Source organism: Mastacembelus armatus, chromosome 2, assembly GCF_900324485.2.
Source record: "Mastacembelus armatus chromosome 2, fMasArm1.2, whole genome shotgun sequence".
Taxonomy (NCBI): Eukaryota; Metazoa; Chordata; class Actinopteri; order Synbranchiformes; family Mastacembelidae; genus Mastacembelus; species Mastacembelus armatus.
Genome location: NC_046634.1, coordinates 6,608,542 through 6,627,095, shown reverse-complemented (window position 1 = coordinate 6,627,095; position 18,554 = coordinate 6,608,542). Strand labels below are relative to the sequence as shown.

Here is an 18,554-nt window from a genome sequence, read left to right as displayed (position 1 = left end):
CTAGCATTGCTCTAGAGAAGAGTAATTAGTAATCTTACACAGGAAGGGGCTTCTCGTGTGTCACACACACACACACACACACACACACACACACACACACACACACACACACACAGTGATGTATTTACCCATTGGTATTCGAGGGCTTCACTAAGAAAAGGCTAAAACTGCCTCTCAGTGAATTCGATCACTCAGCAATGAGGAGAAATGAGGGGTGTTATTAGTATGAGTGTTTCACCATGCTGATCAGAAAAACAAGCTGTAACAGGAGAGCTGTTTACAGCCATCCCTAAAGAATGACACACACACACACACACACACACTCTCTCTACTGTTGCTCAACCTTTTCAGTAATTTTCCTCAGTTCCCCTCTTGTCTTATTGTGAACAATGAGCTATAAAGGCAAGGTAGTAAGTAATCAATCATTTATCAGCTGGAATGACTGCACTGACATGCGATCTGAACATGCAGCAGGGACAAACATGCATCATTCTAGTGTAACACGCTGTCACACCCAGGGAAAATCTCTTCAATCGTGTGTGTACATGTGGGTGAAAGCACCTAAGGAAGTGAAGGCCTGGCCGTTGTCCAAACTGACTCAACATAAACACCGCTCCTTTGTTAGTACATGTCACTTGATACCAGTTAGCTAATTGGTCCGTTACCCAATGTTTAACCTGTTTGTAATTCACACTAGTCACACTTTCGGCCACCACTGTTACTCAGCCTTTCCAAAAAAATGTTATCTCATCCACAGAGCTCCTTTGTTCCAAAAATCATCAAAAACACATCAACAAGCCACAGTGTTGTACTGGTTCATATGTTCTTTCATTACCACACACACTACTCCTCATACATAGTCCTACTGTGTATACTGTTTATTAATCCGCAGCTGAAAATAGTCCCCAACAAATATGCTATTTACTCCTGCTGGAAAAAAAAGCCTACTACAAATGGCAAGTTGTTTCAAATTACTGTGTTCAGTCTAAAACTACTGTGTATATTTGTGAGGCATTTTGAAAGATTTATTTGTGTATTTGGGTGTAATCTTTGAATTTGTTGACGATCTGAAATATAATGAACATTTTTTTGTCTCCTCAGTTCAGTGTGATTATTAAGGAAGTACGTACATTCAAAGAGGTGCTGAACAAATTTTTCTTAAGAGGCTGACAGTAATATACGAAGTAGAAACAGATGTTGTGCTGAGAGCAAACTGTCTGGGCACCTCAGGGTGACTGTGGAGCTAGTGATGCCCATCTTGTCCTCAGGCAACAACATCTTTGTCAGTAATTCCCTTTTATAGTGCATCAACCTGTGCTGCTACTGGATTAATTTAATATTTCACTTATATAGTGTGTAACCCATTTTCACAAATGTGCGAAATTAAGAAATGATTTGCCAGTGTGTCACTGCATCACTATTAGTCACTTAGTTACTGTGTACCATGAAACCCACAGGACACACTTCATGATACAACATGAGTCACAGCGACTGCACAGGAAACAACTTATGAAGAGACTAAAATAATCCAAACCACATGCAGAGTTTTTTACCATGTGTAACGTTTGGTAAACAGCCGTGCAATAGGTTTTAAACAGTTTTTAGTTTTTTTCTGTCTCTAAAACTAGTGCCACCACCTAAAAGACCAACAAAGTTCAACAGGGTACACACACCTCACACACTAGAGACTTTCTAGTGGTCCCAACAAAAACCGTTCACACAGTGAACACATCTGTGGATTATGAAGAATAACCAGGACACCGTTTCTGACCCACTGCTACTCAATTTTTCAATAGGCACCATACACTGAATTTACCTCCATTGTACAGACATGGATGGATTATGGGACAATAGGCCCTGTGCACCGATGCATAAAAGGTTCCACATAATCTACCTCCACCCTCCTGTTTTCTTCTGTGTGTATAGGTTGTTTCTCTCAGTTGTGTCTAATTTGCCTTAACTTTTCTGAGCTTAGCTTTTCTGGTCCTGGTTATTATTTCAAACTCGTTGGATCAACCACACCTTTGAGTTTAAAGCTTGTTTACAACAATAAATATCCTAATGTCTAAAAACACTTTTACACTTCTAATACCACAACTACTACTACTGATAATAATGATAATACAGTATATATGTGCACAGACTACTCATTAACTTTGTCCTTCCCTTTGTTGTTCCCATAGTGAACACGTCCATGCATAACTTCACTATCAGCTGCGATGCTGACGGGGAGTTTCCTCCTGTGGTGAGGCTGTCTGTGAGTGCACACTGCACAACAACCAACGCAAAAAAAACCCTGCAGTATTTCTCTGCTGTGGATGAACAATTATGTTTACGTCTGGGCATACATTACATGCATGGACAGTGTACAAAGAAATATGCTCAGATATGTCTATGCACTACAGGAAATGGTATTTCGCTCTGCATGTCTTTGCAATATTGTTCCTAAACAACCAAAACAAAAAAAAACAACACACAAGCACCGAGTGAGGAAGTCTGTAGTGCGCTTTATCTGCTCACTGTGAAGAAGCAATATACAGGGTGGGCCATTTATATGGATACACCTTAATAAAATGGGAATGGTTGGTGATATTAACGTCCTGTTTGTGGCACATTAGTATATGTGAGGGGGCAAACTTTTCAAGATGGGTGGTGACCATGGTGGCCATTTGGAAGTCGGCCATCTTGGATCCAACTTTTGTTTTTTCAATAGGAAGAGGGTCATGTGACACAAACTTATTGAGAATTTCACAAGAAAAACAATGGTGTGCTTGGTTTTAACGTAACTTTATTCTTTCATGAGTTATTTACAAGTTTCTGACCACTTATAAAATGTGTTCTGGAGACCTTGGGGACCATTCAACTGGCCCACGACGACCAATCCAGTTCCCTGAAAAGTGGATTGGTCGTCGTGGGCCAGTTGAATAGCCCCCAAGGTCTCCCGATCTGACCCCCTTAGACTTTTATCTTTGGGGTCATCTGAAGGCAATTGTCTATGGTGTGAAGATACGAGATGTGCAGCACCTGAAACTACGGATACTGGAAGCCTGTGCTGGCATTTCTCCTGTGGTGTTGCTATCAGTGTGTGAAGAGTGGGAGAAGAGGGTTGCATTGACAATCCATCACAATGGGCAGCACATTGAACACATTTTATAAGTGATCAGAAACTTGTAAATAACTCATGAAAGAATAAAGTTACGTTAAAACCAAGCACACCATTGTTTTTCTTGTGAAATTCCCAATAAGTTTGATGTGTCACATGACCCTCTTCCTATTGAAAAAACAAAAGTTGGATCCAAGATGGCCGACTTCCAAATGGCCACCATGGTCACCACCCATCTTGAAAAGTTTGCCCCCTCACATATACTAATGTGCCACAAACAGGACGTTAATATCACCAACCATTCCCATTTTATTAAGGTGTATCCATATAAATGGCCCACCCTGTAGAAAACACATGTTGGATGGTAAAGAAAGAGGAAGAGATGGCGGGAAATGACAGAAAGAAGGGGGGGAGGTGGTGAGTAATGCATGATGTCATGTGATGAGTTTACATCAGAGAATGAAGCGATGAGGCAGGTAGAACAGAAATGTTCCCATTTACAGCACAATAAGTAGTCAGTATTTCAAGCTGCAAACACAGGAGAAAGTGGAATAATTTACAGTGCTGTGTGTGTGTGTGTGTGTGTGTGTGTTAACAGCAAGAGAGAGAGAATCTGTTTCATTTTGAAATGCATAAGTCACATCACTCATTAACAGTGTTGCTGACAGGTTGGCAGGTGAAGAATGAAACAAAACTACTGAGTGTGTGTATGAAAATGTGTGTACAGCTACGTTTCTTTGTGTGGAGAAAAAAAAGTGCAGGTTCAAAGAATTCGAGAGAAAAACAGACGCAGTAACAGACTGATTTATGAGAAAACATCTACAACCTGTGTGTGTGTGTGTGTGTGTGTGTGTGTGTGTGTGTGTGCTATACCAGTCTTTGGTGAGGATCCAGAGACCCTGAGCGAGCACTCCATCTTGGCTGTTTTCAACGGATAAACACTGGTGTCGTCTGATTGGATGGAGATGGAAAAGGATGGGCCTGCAACAGCAACACATCAGCTCATATGAGCTTTATTCGAAAAACATTTGACACAGACAGAAAACATCAGAGAAACCCGGCCGAGATCAAAAGGATTCATTTAAACACAGACTGTTTTTAAGCCTACATATACCATAATTCTGCATTCATGTCCCAGAGGAATGACAGTAGATGTGAGCTTCAGCTCAGCTTTCAGACGGTAAATACTGCTTTAAAGTCAGAGCCTGATTCTCTGATATGTGGAAACCAACACGGAGGAAACAACCGTAGTGTAGATTAGGAGACTGACGAAAATAGATGAAAGAGTAATTAAACATATGATTTTTTTAATCTGTTAACATATTCATAAACACTCCATATAGAGATAAAGGTTGTCAGGAGTGCAAATAAAAGCTTGGTGAGCTAATGGTGAATAAAAACCAGAGCTTTGGGTTTGATGCACAGCTCATCCTCAAAGGAGCAGAAACATGCAGTCACCCACAAGAAGAAATATTAATTTATATGTGGCATTGGAGCAAAGGTCGAGGGGAGGGGAGGCTCCACAATCCTTAGGAATCATCCTGATCAGACCAACGGTCACTACAGACTCGAGCTCTTGCACACAGATGGATTGGCAGGCAAACACATGACAAAGCTACAGATATCCATGGACCACCATACTAGGGGGTCTCAGATGAATATTTGTGTCTTTAAGACGAACTCCAAAATACATGTGATCCAGCTGACTTGTAGCCTGGAGCAGCTGAAGTCGTGTTACCGTGGCTTTCTCTGTGTAGATCTTTTCAAAATCTGTCAGATAAGATGTTCGGACATTTTTGCCTGAGACAACATGCAGTATACAACATGCACTCCAGTTGCATAATGTGTTTGTTGTGTTGGCACTGGTGAGCTCTAAGTCTCTGAAGTCTAACAGGAACATTTAAGAAAAGAAATAATTCATTATCCCTTTGTATTTACTTTAAGGGACTTTTTAAGTATCAGCAGCACATTTAGGTAATCATGTATTTATTCTCTTGATATTTCTCTTCATTTACTAACTAAATTGCAGAATTTACAATCCAGCAGACCACAGTGTTTCACTGGTTATTCTACTCTGAAGATAAATCGGGGTATCTCTTTCTATGGTGTGGGCTACTGGTTTGAACATTTTCCCACCAGTCTGAGGCCACAAATGACTGACCTACTTAATTACTAAAGAGTCAATTTGCTGGTGAAACTTTGAATTTCCATACATGTCCTCACAGAAGATCCCTGTACGTCTGAAACATTCAACACACAGCTGGAACTTTGGGAGACTTGCCAGTTGGTGGATTTGCTTATCACACACACACACACACACACACACACAAGTGTATGTGAGTGCACAGAGCTTCCGTCCCCCAGGGCAAGTAAAGGAGTGCATGAAAACTGCTCAGCTAGAAGCCTGAATGCTTAGTAAGTGTGTGTGTGTGTGTGTGTGTGTGTTGGGTCAGTTGCTCTGCGTGGGGTCAGCTCAAAATGTTCGAGCTGGGTACACACACTTGAACACTTGAAGACTACACACAAACGTGCACACAGCAGCAGAGAGAGAGGAAAGCAGCGGTGCACATCTGTGCAGCTGGCTCACTGGCCATAGGGCTTCACTTTGAAGATGTCCCACAGAGAGAAGGAGAGCCAGGGGAGGTGGGGGGGCTGTAAGTGATAGATCGAGAAAGAGGAAGCAGAAGAAGTAATGCTCAAGGGCTCCTTCCCTCCCCTGAGAAGGAGAGAAGACAAGATTTCAATGCCCAGCTTTCTGTCCTTTACCATCATCTTTCCTTCTCATTGCTCCTTCTCTCTCCCAGATGGTTCAGCAACGCTGCGTTTGTCTTTAGCCAAGTCATCTACAGGGAGCACCTGACTTCCACTGATAACTGCAGTCTTGGCTCAGCCAGTAGAGCTTGACCTGTACTCTGCTGAACCTTTCAGGTCAATGCCTATTAATCTGTTTTTAACGTGTTTCTGGATATTTACAGATGACAAATACAGAGTTAAACGGTTAATCACGGCAATACTCAAATAAAATGTGGGCTACAAAACTTTTTAAAATCATAATTTAACAAACATAACATAATAATAAAACAAACAGGAAGTGCAAACCACAAACATGCATTTGCTCCCCACATCCCTTTCTCCCTCAGCCCATGTTTCATTGTAGCTCCACTATGCCTCTCCTCATCATCCTCCTCCTCTCATCCACCTTCTTAACTCCATTTTCTTTTCCTCACTGTCAATTATTTCTTTCCTGTCCTCCTCCTGTCCCTCAGTTTTCCTCCTGCTCCTCTTTTTCCCTCCCTCTCCCTCCACCTTGTTACCATTTCTTCCTCTTTGCTCCACCCGATGTCCTTTCCTTTCCACTCATCCTCTCCTCATCAGCCCACTTCTGTCTCTTCCTCCTCTCCCACTTTTCAGTCAGATCAAAGAAACTTAAGTAGGCCAGTGGCTGTGGCGGGTGTCAAAGGGCTTAAGGTGCATCTTTATCATTATCACCATGTATAACGTACAGAGAAATATAGATAACACAAGGGCAGACAGGATTTCCTGGATAACTGCAATGAGTTAACACTAATTTACTGTGCTGAACATTAACGTTAGTTTGCTGAACATTAACGTTAGTTTACTGTGCTGAACATTAAGGTTAGCTTACTGTGATGAACATTGATGTTAGTTTACTGTGCTGAACATTGACGTTAGTTTGCTGTGATGAACATTGACGTTAGTTTACTGTGATGAACATTGACGTTAGTTTGCTGTGCTGAACATTGACGTTAGTTTGCTGTGCTGAACATTGACGTTAGTTTGCTGTGCTGAACATTGACGTTAGTTTGCTGTGCTGAACATTGACGTTAGTTTGCTGTGCTGAACATTGACGTTAGTTTGCTGTGCTGAACATTAACGTTAGTTTGCTGAACATTGACGTTAGTTTGCTGTGCTGAACATTAAAGTTAGTTTGCTGTGCTGAACATTAACGTTAGTTTGCTGTGCTGAACATTAACGTTAGTTTGCTGTGCTGAACATTAACGTTAGTTTACTGTGCTGAACATTAACGTTAGTTTACTGTGCTGAACATTAACGTTAGTTTGCTGTGCTGAACATTAACGTTAGTTTACTGTGCTGAACATTAACGTCAGTTTACTGTGCTGAACATTAACGTCAGTTTGCTGTGCTGAACATTAACATTAGTTTGCTGAACATTAAAGTTAGTTTACTGTGCTGAACATTAACGTTAGTTTACTGTGATGAACATTAACATTAGTTTGCGTTAGTTGAAGCTTCCATACGTTTACTGTGCTGAACATTAACGTTAGTTTACTCTAGTGTTAGTTTGTTATGAAGCTGAGTGATTGAATGACCAAAATGGATGAATGATAAAAACTACAGCATGAAAAAGCATCATCTCTTATGTTCTTTAGTAAGAACATCTTAAAAATATTGTATTATGAACGACAGGTAGAAGAAAGGGTTAAGTAAAAGGGAAACAAAGAGAAGCACTCTGACAAACAGCAGAGGGGATATATTTAACTTTAAATCAACAAAGTGTGTCCTTTAAGAGATTTTCCATTGTAAATTCACATGTGAAGTTTTATTTTGAAGGGTAAACTAAGACTGGAGCCTCCTGGATCATTTTAATGATACTGTACTATGACTGTGTGTCTGAACAGCACCAGTGAGTCAGTCCTGGCAGCACTATTGAGCACACAATCAGTACTGAGATCGTAAATTATTCAGAATTCGGTTTTGCCAATGACCCACCATTTTCCTGGAAGTCGATCCTGAGTTTGTTTGACTCTGCATTTGTAGCTTTGGTCCAAGTTTGTCCTGGCTGCTGTTTGGTCCATGCAGTGATGTAACACCAGTAGAAACCTCTGTCGATCAACTGGACACCGACCAGGCGGAACCGGAACTCTGCTGGACCGGACTTTGTCAGAACCAGATTGTCCCTGAGTGGACAGAGAGAGAGAGATAAATACATTTCAAATTAAAATTCTTAAAAGGTTAAGTGTAGTGTGTACACGTCTCCAGGTATGTACCTCCTGTTGGGGTCTGTGGCCCCTCCGTGCTGCAGGACGTTGTCAGGGCTCAGAGTCATGATGGTTTTCACGCTGCTCTGCTCGCTTTCCTGCGATTGGATGAGCACGGAGAAGCCCGGCTCCCCAAGATTCTGTGTGGTCACAGTGCAGCTCATCTCAAAGGTAGCCCCACCTGCTGAGGCTTGACGGAGAGGTTTGGCCACAACGTTTAGAGACGGACCTGAAAGTACCACCAGTCTGTTAGTCAGATGATAAACAGACTTAAAGGAAGACATTGTCCAGCCCAGCAGATTGTTTGAGGGGGGAAATCCCAGGCAGAGGTCAACAGAAGTGATACACCATGAACTCATTCTGACTTAATGCTGGAGAGCGCACGCACGCACGCACGCACGCACACACGCACACACGCACACACAGCAAAGGCGTTACATCATGGTTCAATTAACTAAATTGAGGGCACTAAGTTCAGCTTGTGGCACTGAAATAGAGAGAAGAGGAGGGGGGAGAGAGAGAGAGGGTGTGTGTGGTCTGAAACAATAAGGGGTCTGTTGTTATGATGATGGGATCTTTTATGAAGTCGGGTAATGATATCAAGACAGTAGAGCTTATTTAACAGCAGTGTTACTATGACTGGTTGGTGTTTTCTTAATCATGAATGCATGTTCATCATTATGTTTCTGAATTTCTTCCAACCTGAAAGTACCAGTAAATAATAAACTAATAAACTGCAGAGAAATGAAGCTTCCATACGTTGGGTTTCCCATCGCACAGTCTGCGGTGAGCTTTTATACTCTGCAGTCTTCACCAGGTCTCCCTGGCTGCTAACACTCCATGCAGACACGGTGCAAACATACAGGCCCATGTCGATCTCCTGCAGATAAAAGTGAATATAAGAATAAGAATAAGAAAACCTTTATTTGTTTCACAATGGGGAAATTGCATTGTTGCAACAGTAAGTACAGTACACAGCAGAGAGCCAGCAGTAGCCAGATGTGAGATATACAAGGATATATAAGTATATACAAAATGTGCCTATGGGTATGTACAGTATATGGACATCATTGGAGTAAAGTGACTACAGTATATTGTATTGTAGGAAATATCGTACATATATTGTCAGGTGTCTAAACACACTATTCTAAAATGACTCAAGCCAAAAGACGATCCATAAACATCTACCTGTGTGTGGAGGAACTGCAGTTTGAATGTGTTGGGCTGCACTTTGGACAGAGACATCACACCGCTCTTCAGCCGGTCAGAATACTTTGGCCCTGGCAGCAGGTTGCCATTGCCATCCAGAGAGCCAACAGGATTTGAGGTCTGAGGATCGTCCCCTATGGCTGCAGGTGTTTGGACAGATCGAAGACAATGAGTAAGTCTGAAATTTGGTTTCTCACTTCAAATTATTCCAGAGAGAAACATATCAGAGATTGTGAGGCTGAGGTTAAAGTACCAGGAAGTGTGGTGTGCACCCAGGTGACACCCAGTCGGCTTCCCGGGGGTAAATGAGAAATGTTGGTCACATGACATGCCAGCTCTGTGGTCTGAGCCGTCATCTGTGGATTCAGGGTGAGTTCAAGGGTCAGCTTGAAGCTCGGCTCTGGGGAGAAAAAAAATTACACTAAATTAAAGAATTAAATTCACTTTGATGAAAGTAATTTGGAAGTTTTCTATGACAGAAGGATTAACAGGCTACTTAATTATTCAGCAGCATTGGTGAGTCATCTGATAACTAATTCTTCTGGGTTTTGAACTCATTTGAAAGGTTCTACCTCAATTTGTGCAGCTTGCTGATCACCCACAATTAGTGTCTGTGCAGGATCTTTACTGGAATATTACTGCTATGAACCAACACACAGTTGTGGCTATAGACAGATGGCTAATTCCATTAAGAGAACGAGACCCCGCAAGTCTCTACAGTTCTGCTACAGATACAGGACAGAACAGTTTGATGCTTTTATCAGTCTCTGTCAGATCATCAAGAAACAAAATCCTTATTTGGACCGAGAGGGGACAGGTGACAGAAACCGCTGTGGCTGAATATGACACCGTGAGTCACTTGTCAGCACTACCACACTCCACAAAACACATTAAGTTCTAAGCAAACAACAAAAGCCCAACTCAAAACCACTGCAAACCCCAACAATTGTTGCTGAAAGGCAGGGTATTGTAGTAGACAGAGCACAACAAATCCTTGGGATTAGGTGCAACACCGACTGAGCCAGGGTTTATTCTGCATTCATGTCGTAATGATAATGGTGTAAACTTCCAAGTTGTAATTATGACTGGGAAACTCCGACTTTCTCTGCAAGCGCCAATATATACAGTGGGCCACCTGTGTGAACATTTGCAAGTCGCTAACATGGCAATCATTCCCATCTCACCCATACAATGTCTTTTGACATGAATGCAGCATTATCACCCAACAACAGTGTCCAAACTCACTCCCAGCAAACCCAGTTCCAAAATCTTCCCAGAAGAGTCAAGGCTGTTATAGCTGCAGATTAATGGACATGACTTTGGAATAAAATTTTCAACTAGTACATATAGATTCATATACTTTTGATCTATAGATACTGCATATGCAAATCTTACTCCTTTTGGTTATTTACTGACAGTTTCTTTTCCTTCTCTGTGCAGAATAACAGCACTATATATATATATTCTATTTAATTACCTTAACTGAAACCTACTAAACTAAGTTACTGTGCTGCTTCCAGAGAAATGATTTCCATGCCAAGAGGGTTGTCATTTTCATCAGTCACCACATTTAGTCACTTCAGGATAGTCCAGAATCGAAAGACAAATGCAAAGTGAATAGTGTTTGTTCTGTAAATAGAGCTCTGTGATGGAGCCAGACAACAGAAATAGACCTGAAATAACACTGTTAATGTTGTGAGATGAGGTGTGTATCACAGTGTTAATAGTGTGTGTGTGTGTGTGTGTGTCTGCTGTAGGTGGTGAGGCAGGTCCTCTCAGTCAGACATCCAGATTGCACCTTTATGCGTCACTGAACAGGAAACACACACAAGATGTCCAATTGACTCTACACACACACACACACACACACACACACACACACACACACACACACACTCACATACCATATATGTATATACACAAGCAGTCACTGACATATACCAGAGTACACTGGCAATAGATGCCACTAACCAGCACACACACACAACAAAAACACTATAGTTACAAGTATGTGTGTCCGTTTGGCAAAGCAAGGGTTTGCAATGATGTCATTTGGTCTTCACCCACACAAACACACACGCACACACACACTGACTCATGCACTGTCACCATCTGCTGTGAAACACACACATACACACTTTGATCAATGAGAATGTGTGAAGCTTCCCTGCCAATTAGCCATGCACCTTTCCTCTCACACTGAAATGTTGCCTTATTTAGCAGAGGAGTTCTGACACTGTACCACAGTAGACTGCAGCTGGCCCATTGGCTTTGAAAGCATATACTTTTTAATACTTTTATTCATTTACCAAATGAATAAAGCTTCTCCAGTGTGAAACTCTGCTCCTCATCTCTGTTTAATAATTGAATAAATACAAAGTCAACTTCAGAGAGTCAGAGAAGTGGAGGACATCACTTTAGGCTGTGGTGTAACTTCACAGATTTGGATTAATCTATAAAAACCACTGATTAACATTAATGAAAATGGAGCATCATTGGTGGTTCCATGTTTCACAGTAGCATTAACGTTTCCTCTTGCACAGCAAAATGAAACGGTCAGATTTGTAACAGGGAGTTTGGGGAGTAGATCAGTTTATCTTACTGTAGGTAAAGTCAGACATAAGGACATCATCACAGTCTGTTTAAATGGGCCTGATTTTGTGATTAGTTAGTTTGCTTTTCAGTAGAACCATTAACAACACAGATGTTGTCAATCCATTGCATAAGGCAGTTTAACCACTGCCAGGTCCATTAGCCTTTTGCTGGTTAAAGCATTACAGACCTGTAAGACAGACCTCACTATGTCCTGCAGGTTTATCCATTTAGCCGCATTAATCTCTGACATTCCACAGTGCACAGCTAAGCACAGCAGAAATTGTGTAAAAACAAGCTTTGAAAAGAAGAAATGAGTCTATTAGTGTGTGGCTCTGGGAGACAGAGTGAAAAATAGGTCAATGTCAATAACAAAACAAACTGCTTTCATCTGCCTCGCTCTGCATGTGTTCATTTTAAGGAGCTTCTCTTAGTTAGACTCTTAGCTTGCAGTCACAGTGATAGAGACAATAATTTGATTCAAACGTTGTGATATTATTTTTCTGCTACTCAGAGTTTGTCATTAGCAAACACATTGGTTGTTCAAATTAGAGTCTGAAAGCTCTACTACAGCAGGCCAACAAGTAATTAATTTCATTCTTTATAAATCTACTGCTTAATTAATTATTTGGTCTATAAATGTCAGCAAATTGTGAAACAAGTTCCCTTAGCTAATTTTAAACATCTTGGTTCGTCTAAGCAACAGTTCAAAACTATATTCAGTTTTCCATCATAATAAACAGAAAAAAAAGTTCATATTTATGAGGCGTGAGGAGTCAGTTCAAAATAAATACTACATGATTAAAGCCAAGTGATTCACTTTCAGAACTGTTACCAATAATTTAGTTTTTTCAGGTTGAGGAGTGTCAGAGGGGACCGGTTTTGCCCCAGGGCCCTAAGTGGGTTAATGCAGACACACAAATGCGTTCTCTCTGTGCAGCACCAAACAAGGACGTGCAGCCTCCAGCAGATATGTTTCAGTGGGAGTTGAACAGGAGTGGAGCCGGGCCTCCACTGGAACTCGTTTGGTCAGTGTGTTTTCAGCTTGAGCTTGTTTACAGATGGGCTAAGTGCCAGGCTAATATGGTTCTAGGAAGCAGAACTGAAGGACATGAACCTCCAGTCTGGGCAGTATTGCTGCCACAGAGCCAAGCAGGGAGCTGAACTGCAGCCATGGCAGAGTTAGTTGTTTCCAGGAGCATAGTCATGTTGTATTGTGTGAATACAGCTGAAAGCATATGCAATGCTCTGGTTTCACAGGAGTGTGCAGGCGTGTGTGTGTGTGTGTGTGTGTGTGTGTGTGTGTGAGATAGGAAAACCAGACACGAATAAGCCACTTGAGCCCTTCCTCCTTTCAGTCAACACTGGGAGTCCCAGGACGGAGGGAACGACACACACGGGATGACACACACCAAACAGGTGTACTGTCGACCTCACAGATTACAACTAACACAACATGTATTTAGATTACTATGTGCTGGCACATTACAGTCATCTGTTACTGTCCGTATTATGGTTCAGACTGTTATGAGACAGAGGCATCACTCTACATATTCAACACCTGATTAAAAAACAGGATATTTGAATGTTTAATCCCACTGAGAACTGCAGGGTGAGATTTATTACCCAGCATTGTATAAATTATTAATCACTATCACTTTGCAAGCAAATTTTTCGTTACATGGTTGTAGAGGACCAAAGAAAAATGAGCCAAGCTTGTCCCGGCATCCTGTACGCTATACAGGATGGCTAAATAATAAATCCTCCTCAAATAATAGATGAGGAGGCGCCTTGAAAAACACTTACTCCATACAGACAAACTGTGCTCGTTAAGTGAATGAAGGTGGGAGCTCTCCAAAAGGACAGAAACACTGAATAGTATAGATGCTAAACATCACAAAAACACAGACTGCAGCTCCATGGAGCCCGTGGCTACGAACGACCTCCTTAATTTAGCTGCATTAAATTTCACTGAAGGATAGACTTTCACTGGTTTAAGGAAACTGCTGGAAAGCTTCAGGAAGTGACAAAGTGTTTCCTTAGGGAATAAAAACACGAAGTCATGCTGTTCATCCTGTATGGATTAAGTTGACTACAGTTAACTCTTGTTCAGGTGGCAGTCTCACAGAACAAAGACTAACTACAGTTATTATCACTTTACATCATATTCACTGGGGAGATGTTTATGTTGAAAGTGTCCTACATTTTTGTCCCATATAAACAAACAACAGGAGCAATCTGGGATTGAGGATCCTCAACATGTGGGCAGAAAAAGCTAGTAGGCACTACATGTTCCTTCATATCATTTCCTCCATTCATTTCCTCCAGCTCCACCTGCCCCTCACAGGTCAGCTGTCAAACTATGCCAGGACCCCACCAGGGTGTCTGCACTGGGGTCTCGGGGTCTCTTTTCAGCCAAGCTGGAAGACTTCCAGGGGAGTGGGGGTGTGACCTCCACTGGCTTCTCTCAGCATGGAGGAGCAGCTGAACTGCATAGAGATCCACACGTCACTGAATTCCTCATTGTGTGAGGCATGAGGCCAGCCAGGGTGCACAGAAATGCAATCCCAGCACTCTGAACAAGTGAATGATCAATTAATTACTTTAACTGGCTCTTTGTCTTCCACCCCCATGGTCACAGAAGGTCGTCACCTTGAGAATTTCCAATATTTATCTGAGACCATGTGAACTGACTGAGGAGAGACACAACCCTGAAGCTGTAGATACTGGTGGTCAACTCGTGTCAGACAAGGCAAGAAAACATGAGTAATCAATAATAATTAAATAATTAAACTAAAACTAAACAGTAAAACTATAACATAAACTGTCTCCTGTAAACATCCAGCAGTTACAGACTTCCTGGTTGGACTTTGACTGTGTGCACAGTTCTCCGGACAATGAGACAACACTTCAGGTTATCGAGTAGAGTGATGTGGAGAATCAGGATAGCTTTGAGTATCTGACTGCTCAGGATCCTGCTGTCCACTTTGTTGCAACGTTGCTGTGTTTCCAGATCAAACCCACAGCCAAAGTAAACATGTACAAAGAGCCTTATGTACATCACAGACACAGACACACACCTTATACACAATATATATTCAGAAATATTTTGATACATTCTGAAAGATAAGGAATATGAGTTTGCATCAAGTACAAGCAGTTATCTATTGACAATTCCAGGTAACAACAACGTGCACATAGGGGACATGTAGCTAAGGGAAAGACAAGTTAACTCGTGCGTGTCTGGGTGCTGGCTGTACGAAGCTCCTAAACAAGTTCTCCAGCTCTTTTTGTGCTTCCTGGTAGGCTGTGCTTGTAGCAAAACAACGTGGGTAAAGGGGGCAACCCTCAAGGCCACAAATCAACAGAACAGAACCTGACTGGTTGACAACACACAACACACACACACCACACACACATAAAGTTGAAGCTAATACTTAAAGAGGAGTGAGACTGAAATCCTTGAACTACAGTCAATGAGAAACATTGTTCTCATGTTATATATGTATATGTGTGTGTATAAGCAGGAATGTATATCCTCCGGCCAAAATGTAGGCGTTCTACCAGTGAGAACAGCCTCATACTCTCAGTATGTGGGACATACACACAGATAAAGCCAGTGTTTGAAGTCTGTGTGTGTGTGTGCGCGCGCGCGCGCTCTGTAGAAAGATTTAGCAAACCCAGGTTCCCCTCTTACACAGTGAACACACCCAGCAGACACAGACACACATATATAGATAATGTGCACGTTATCACCCATTTAAACACACACAACATAGCAGAGGTTGACAAAATGTGTTATAACATGCTCTCTGATCTTTTAGCTGTGCTCTCACTCTAACTTGATCTTGTGTGAGCGTCCACAATGCCTGGCTGATATTTCTAAACGTAACATGGATCCTTGAGGCATCGTCTGTGTATCCAGCAGAGACAGCTGTTATTTTAACTGAAGGCTCTGGGTGACACAGTGTCGTCTAAGACTGGCTGACTTGGCTTTAAATAAAGTTGTCTACACACGTACGTGTCCACTGCAGCACATCATCCCGGAGCTGTCTGTGTGATGTTTCTTGTAATGAAACAGCACAGTTCCCTTCTGAACTTACTGTGGTTCGATAACTGTAAAAATCTTGTACCACTTCTGCAAAATTTCAAAATCCTCACGGGAGCTGCAGTTCTTGACCAGATAACCACTGCTTTTTGATTGAAGTTTTCTAACTGTATTGGTATCCACAGCCAAGTGTCGAGCAGCGGTATCATGTTTGAGTTTTTCAGGTAAGGTCACAGGGAGGGATGGCAACCACAGCAGAAAAAGGACAGGAACACTTCCAGGCTGAACCGCATCTACTATGATGTGCATTTCATGTTTATTTGTCAGTGCTTGTTGAGAATACTGTACTGATACTGTACAGGCTCTTGCCTGTGACCATACCAAAATGGCAGAAATCCAGTCCATGTGGGCAAACACCTGTAAAAGGATGTTGTGCCGTGGATGAGAGAGGCTGGGTGTCACCAGCTGTGAATGTTTGGCCTCTCTAAACCCCACAGGCTCAACACGTGTGTGCTGTCACGAAGCTGTTTAAAGTCTGTTTGTGCTTAGCTCTCAGTCATTTTGGAACTTCTAAGTGAGCCTCAGTGGTTTGGAGTTGACTTGCACTCCTACGTTACCGTTCTGACTTTCAAACATCAGCTGAAGGTTTCAAGCTGCTGCTGCTGCTGCTTCATACTGAAAATGTTCCACTGGTCAACCCACAGGAATTTTATTGTAATCTCAGTGTAGGAAATCAAATCTGAGTTACTCTTTAACCCTCATGTTGGATGTTTTCATCCTTCAAGGGTCATTCTTTACTCTTCACTTGGCCATAACTTTGACTGTATTTCAGCAAATGGAAAGATTTTTGATGACAAACCTTAATTTGACAATTTTGGAAATATGATTTAGAAATTTTCCCGTTCAGTCAGTAAAAGCTGGAGTGACATTAGGATCATCATAACTGTAATCTTGTTTTATTTGATTTGATTTAATTAAAGCAACTGGAGTTTTCTTTGGGTGTGGCGGGGCTCTCAAAGCAAAGGCTTTCATTATATTAGTCTGCTTTGGTGCAACGATTTGGTATCACATGATGATCCAGCACTTTCACAGTGTTTATTTATTTATTTATTTTTTTTAAATTAATGACGTCACCAGATTAACTGTCATGGTGAACCAAAATATAAAGCGTCGTTAAAACACAACACAAATACAGCTGATCTGTCCAAACCACATCCACTAAAATTCTCCAAAGAAGCGGATGAGGCTGAAAAAGAAGGGGAAACTGCACAAAATGAGTCACTGTCACAATAATTTTTTCCAGATCGAACTCGCTGACAGATTAAAACACAAATCACTGAATAAAAAGGAGACAGCAGCTTTTGAGTGATCAGCAACAATGTGAGCTTTATGTGCCAAATCTGTCAAACTATGCAGGGATTAGTTAATTAATGACATGTTGGTCGAATGTGCCACAATAAAAATAAAATCTCTGTGAGGTGTTTCTTATCTGAGCTGACAATGCTGTGGCCAAGAAACACCAAAACCAACTGGCCTCCATAAATATCCATTATTATTCTGTTCATGCCTAAAACAAAGAAAAAAGAAACACAGCTCCTTGAAATAAGCCGGAATTTGGGCTCTTGAGCTCACAGTAGACTTAACTGCCAAAACATTTCCTGGGAATTCCCAAAAGCATTAAACACAGAGCTGTAGCTGAACTGAAAGTGATTATCTAATAAGCATGTATTAATTCCAAGTCCAATTCTTTCATTGAGATAAGGGAACTGGGAGTTTATCAGCCATCCGAGCAGCGGGTGTTCAGATCTATCTGCCCGTCCCTTCAACTGTGTCGTCATGTTAAAACTAACACTGGTATTTCTCAAAATGTTAAACTATGTTCAACTGTTCGATTGCACAATTACTGTGCTTTTTAATATTTATTTTTTACAGGCACAGTTTGCACTACATGTATAACGTGGATGTTGTTTTGTGTTTGAAATTCATGTCGGGAGTTGAACCACTGCCTCCCCACTGCCAACCCTAATGCTGCCAAATGAAAGAGCACAGGAACACTGCTTGTTCTTCAAGGTGTGTTTCTCAGCCACAAACAAATTACACATCCAGGCCTAAACCAACTGTCAGTCTGCACACAGAGACTGTTCCACTGTCTTAGTATTCAGCATAAAGGACTTGAGCACATTAAAAACCAAAGTCGCATCCTGAACAACTGGATGTCCATACACACACAGTCACACTCAACCAGAGGGGATTTCTGTAAAATAAATAAAAATACAAATTTTAAAAACCAGTCAAAGAGAACAGATGGTGATTTGATTTAACCAATTTAGTTTCGCCAGAATTTTCCTTCAAGATTCCAATTAAAGAAAAACGTAAGCATCCTATTTTTTTATCGTTGTGTTCGTTTAAGAGGAAACAAAGCCACTAACTCCATATCTAATTGCATATCCAACATAGTACCTCGCAAGCCACCTACATCCAGCTACAGCAGAGCAAATGTAGGATTCAAATACACGGTGGAAACAGACGGAAATAGAGAAAAAGGCAGACACAGACAGAGACCACCCACCAGGCCAGTAAT

At 41.5% G+C, this 18,554-nt stretch overlaps 1 protein-coding gene across 1 annotated transcript in view; it reads right to left on the bottom strand.

Moving 5' to 3' along the window:
* The window catches only part of ptgfrnb (prostaglandin F2 receptor inhibitor b), a 47,309-nt gene that overhangs the window by 15,039 nt on the left and 13,716 nt on the right, over nt 1-18,554 (bottom strand). The window contains exons 6-11 of the mRNA XM_026301845.2: nt 9,587-9,733; nt 9,313-9,473; nt 8,884-9,004; nt 8,134-8,353; nt 7,856-8,043; nt 3,977-4,084 (exon numbers count right to left, since the gene is read on the bottom strand). Coding sequence (XP_026157630.1) covers nt 3,977-4,084; nt 7,856-8,043; nt 8,134-8,353; nt 8,884-9,004; nt 9,313-9,473; nt 9,587-9,733 — 945 coding nt within the window. The remainder of the gene's footprint in view (nt 1-3,976; nt 4,085-7,855; nt 8,044-8,133; nt 8,354-8,883; nt 9,005-9,312; nt 9,474-9,586; nt 9,734-18,554) is intronic.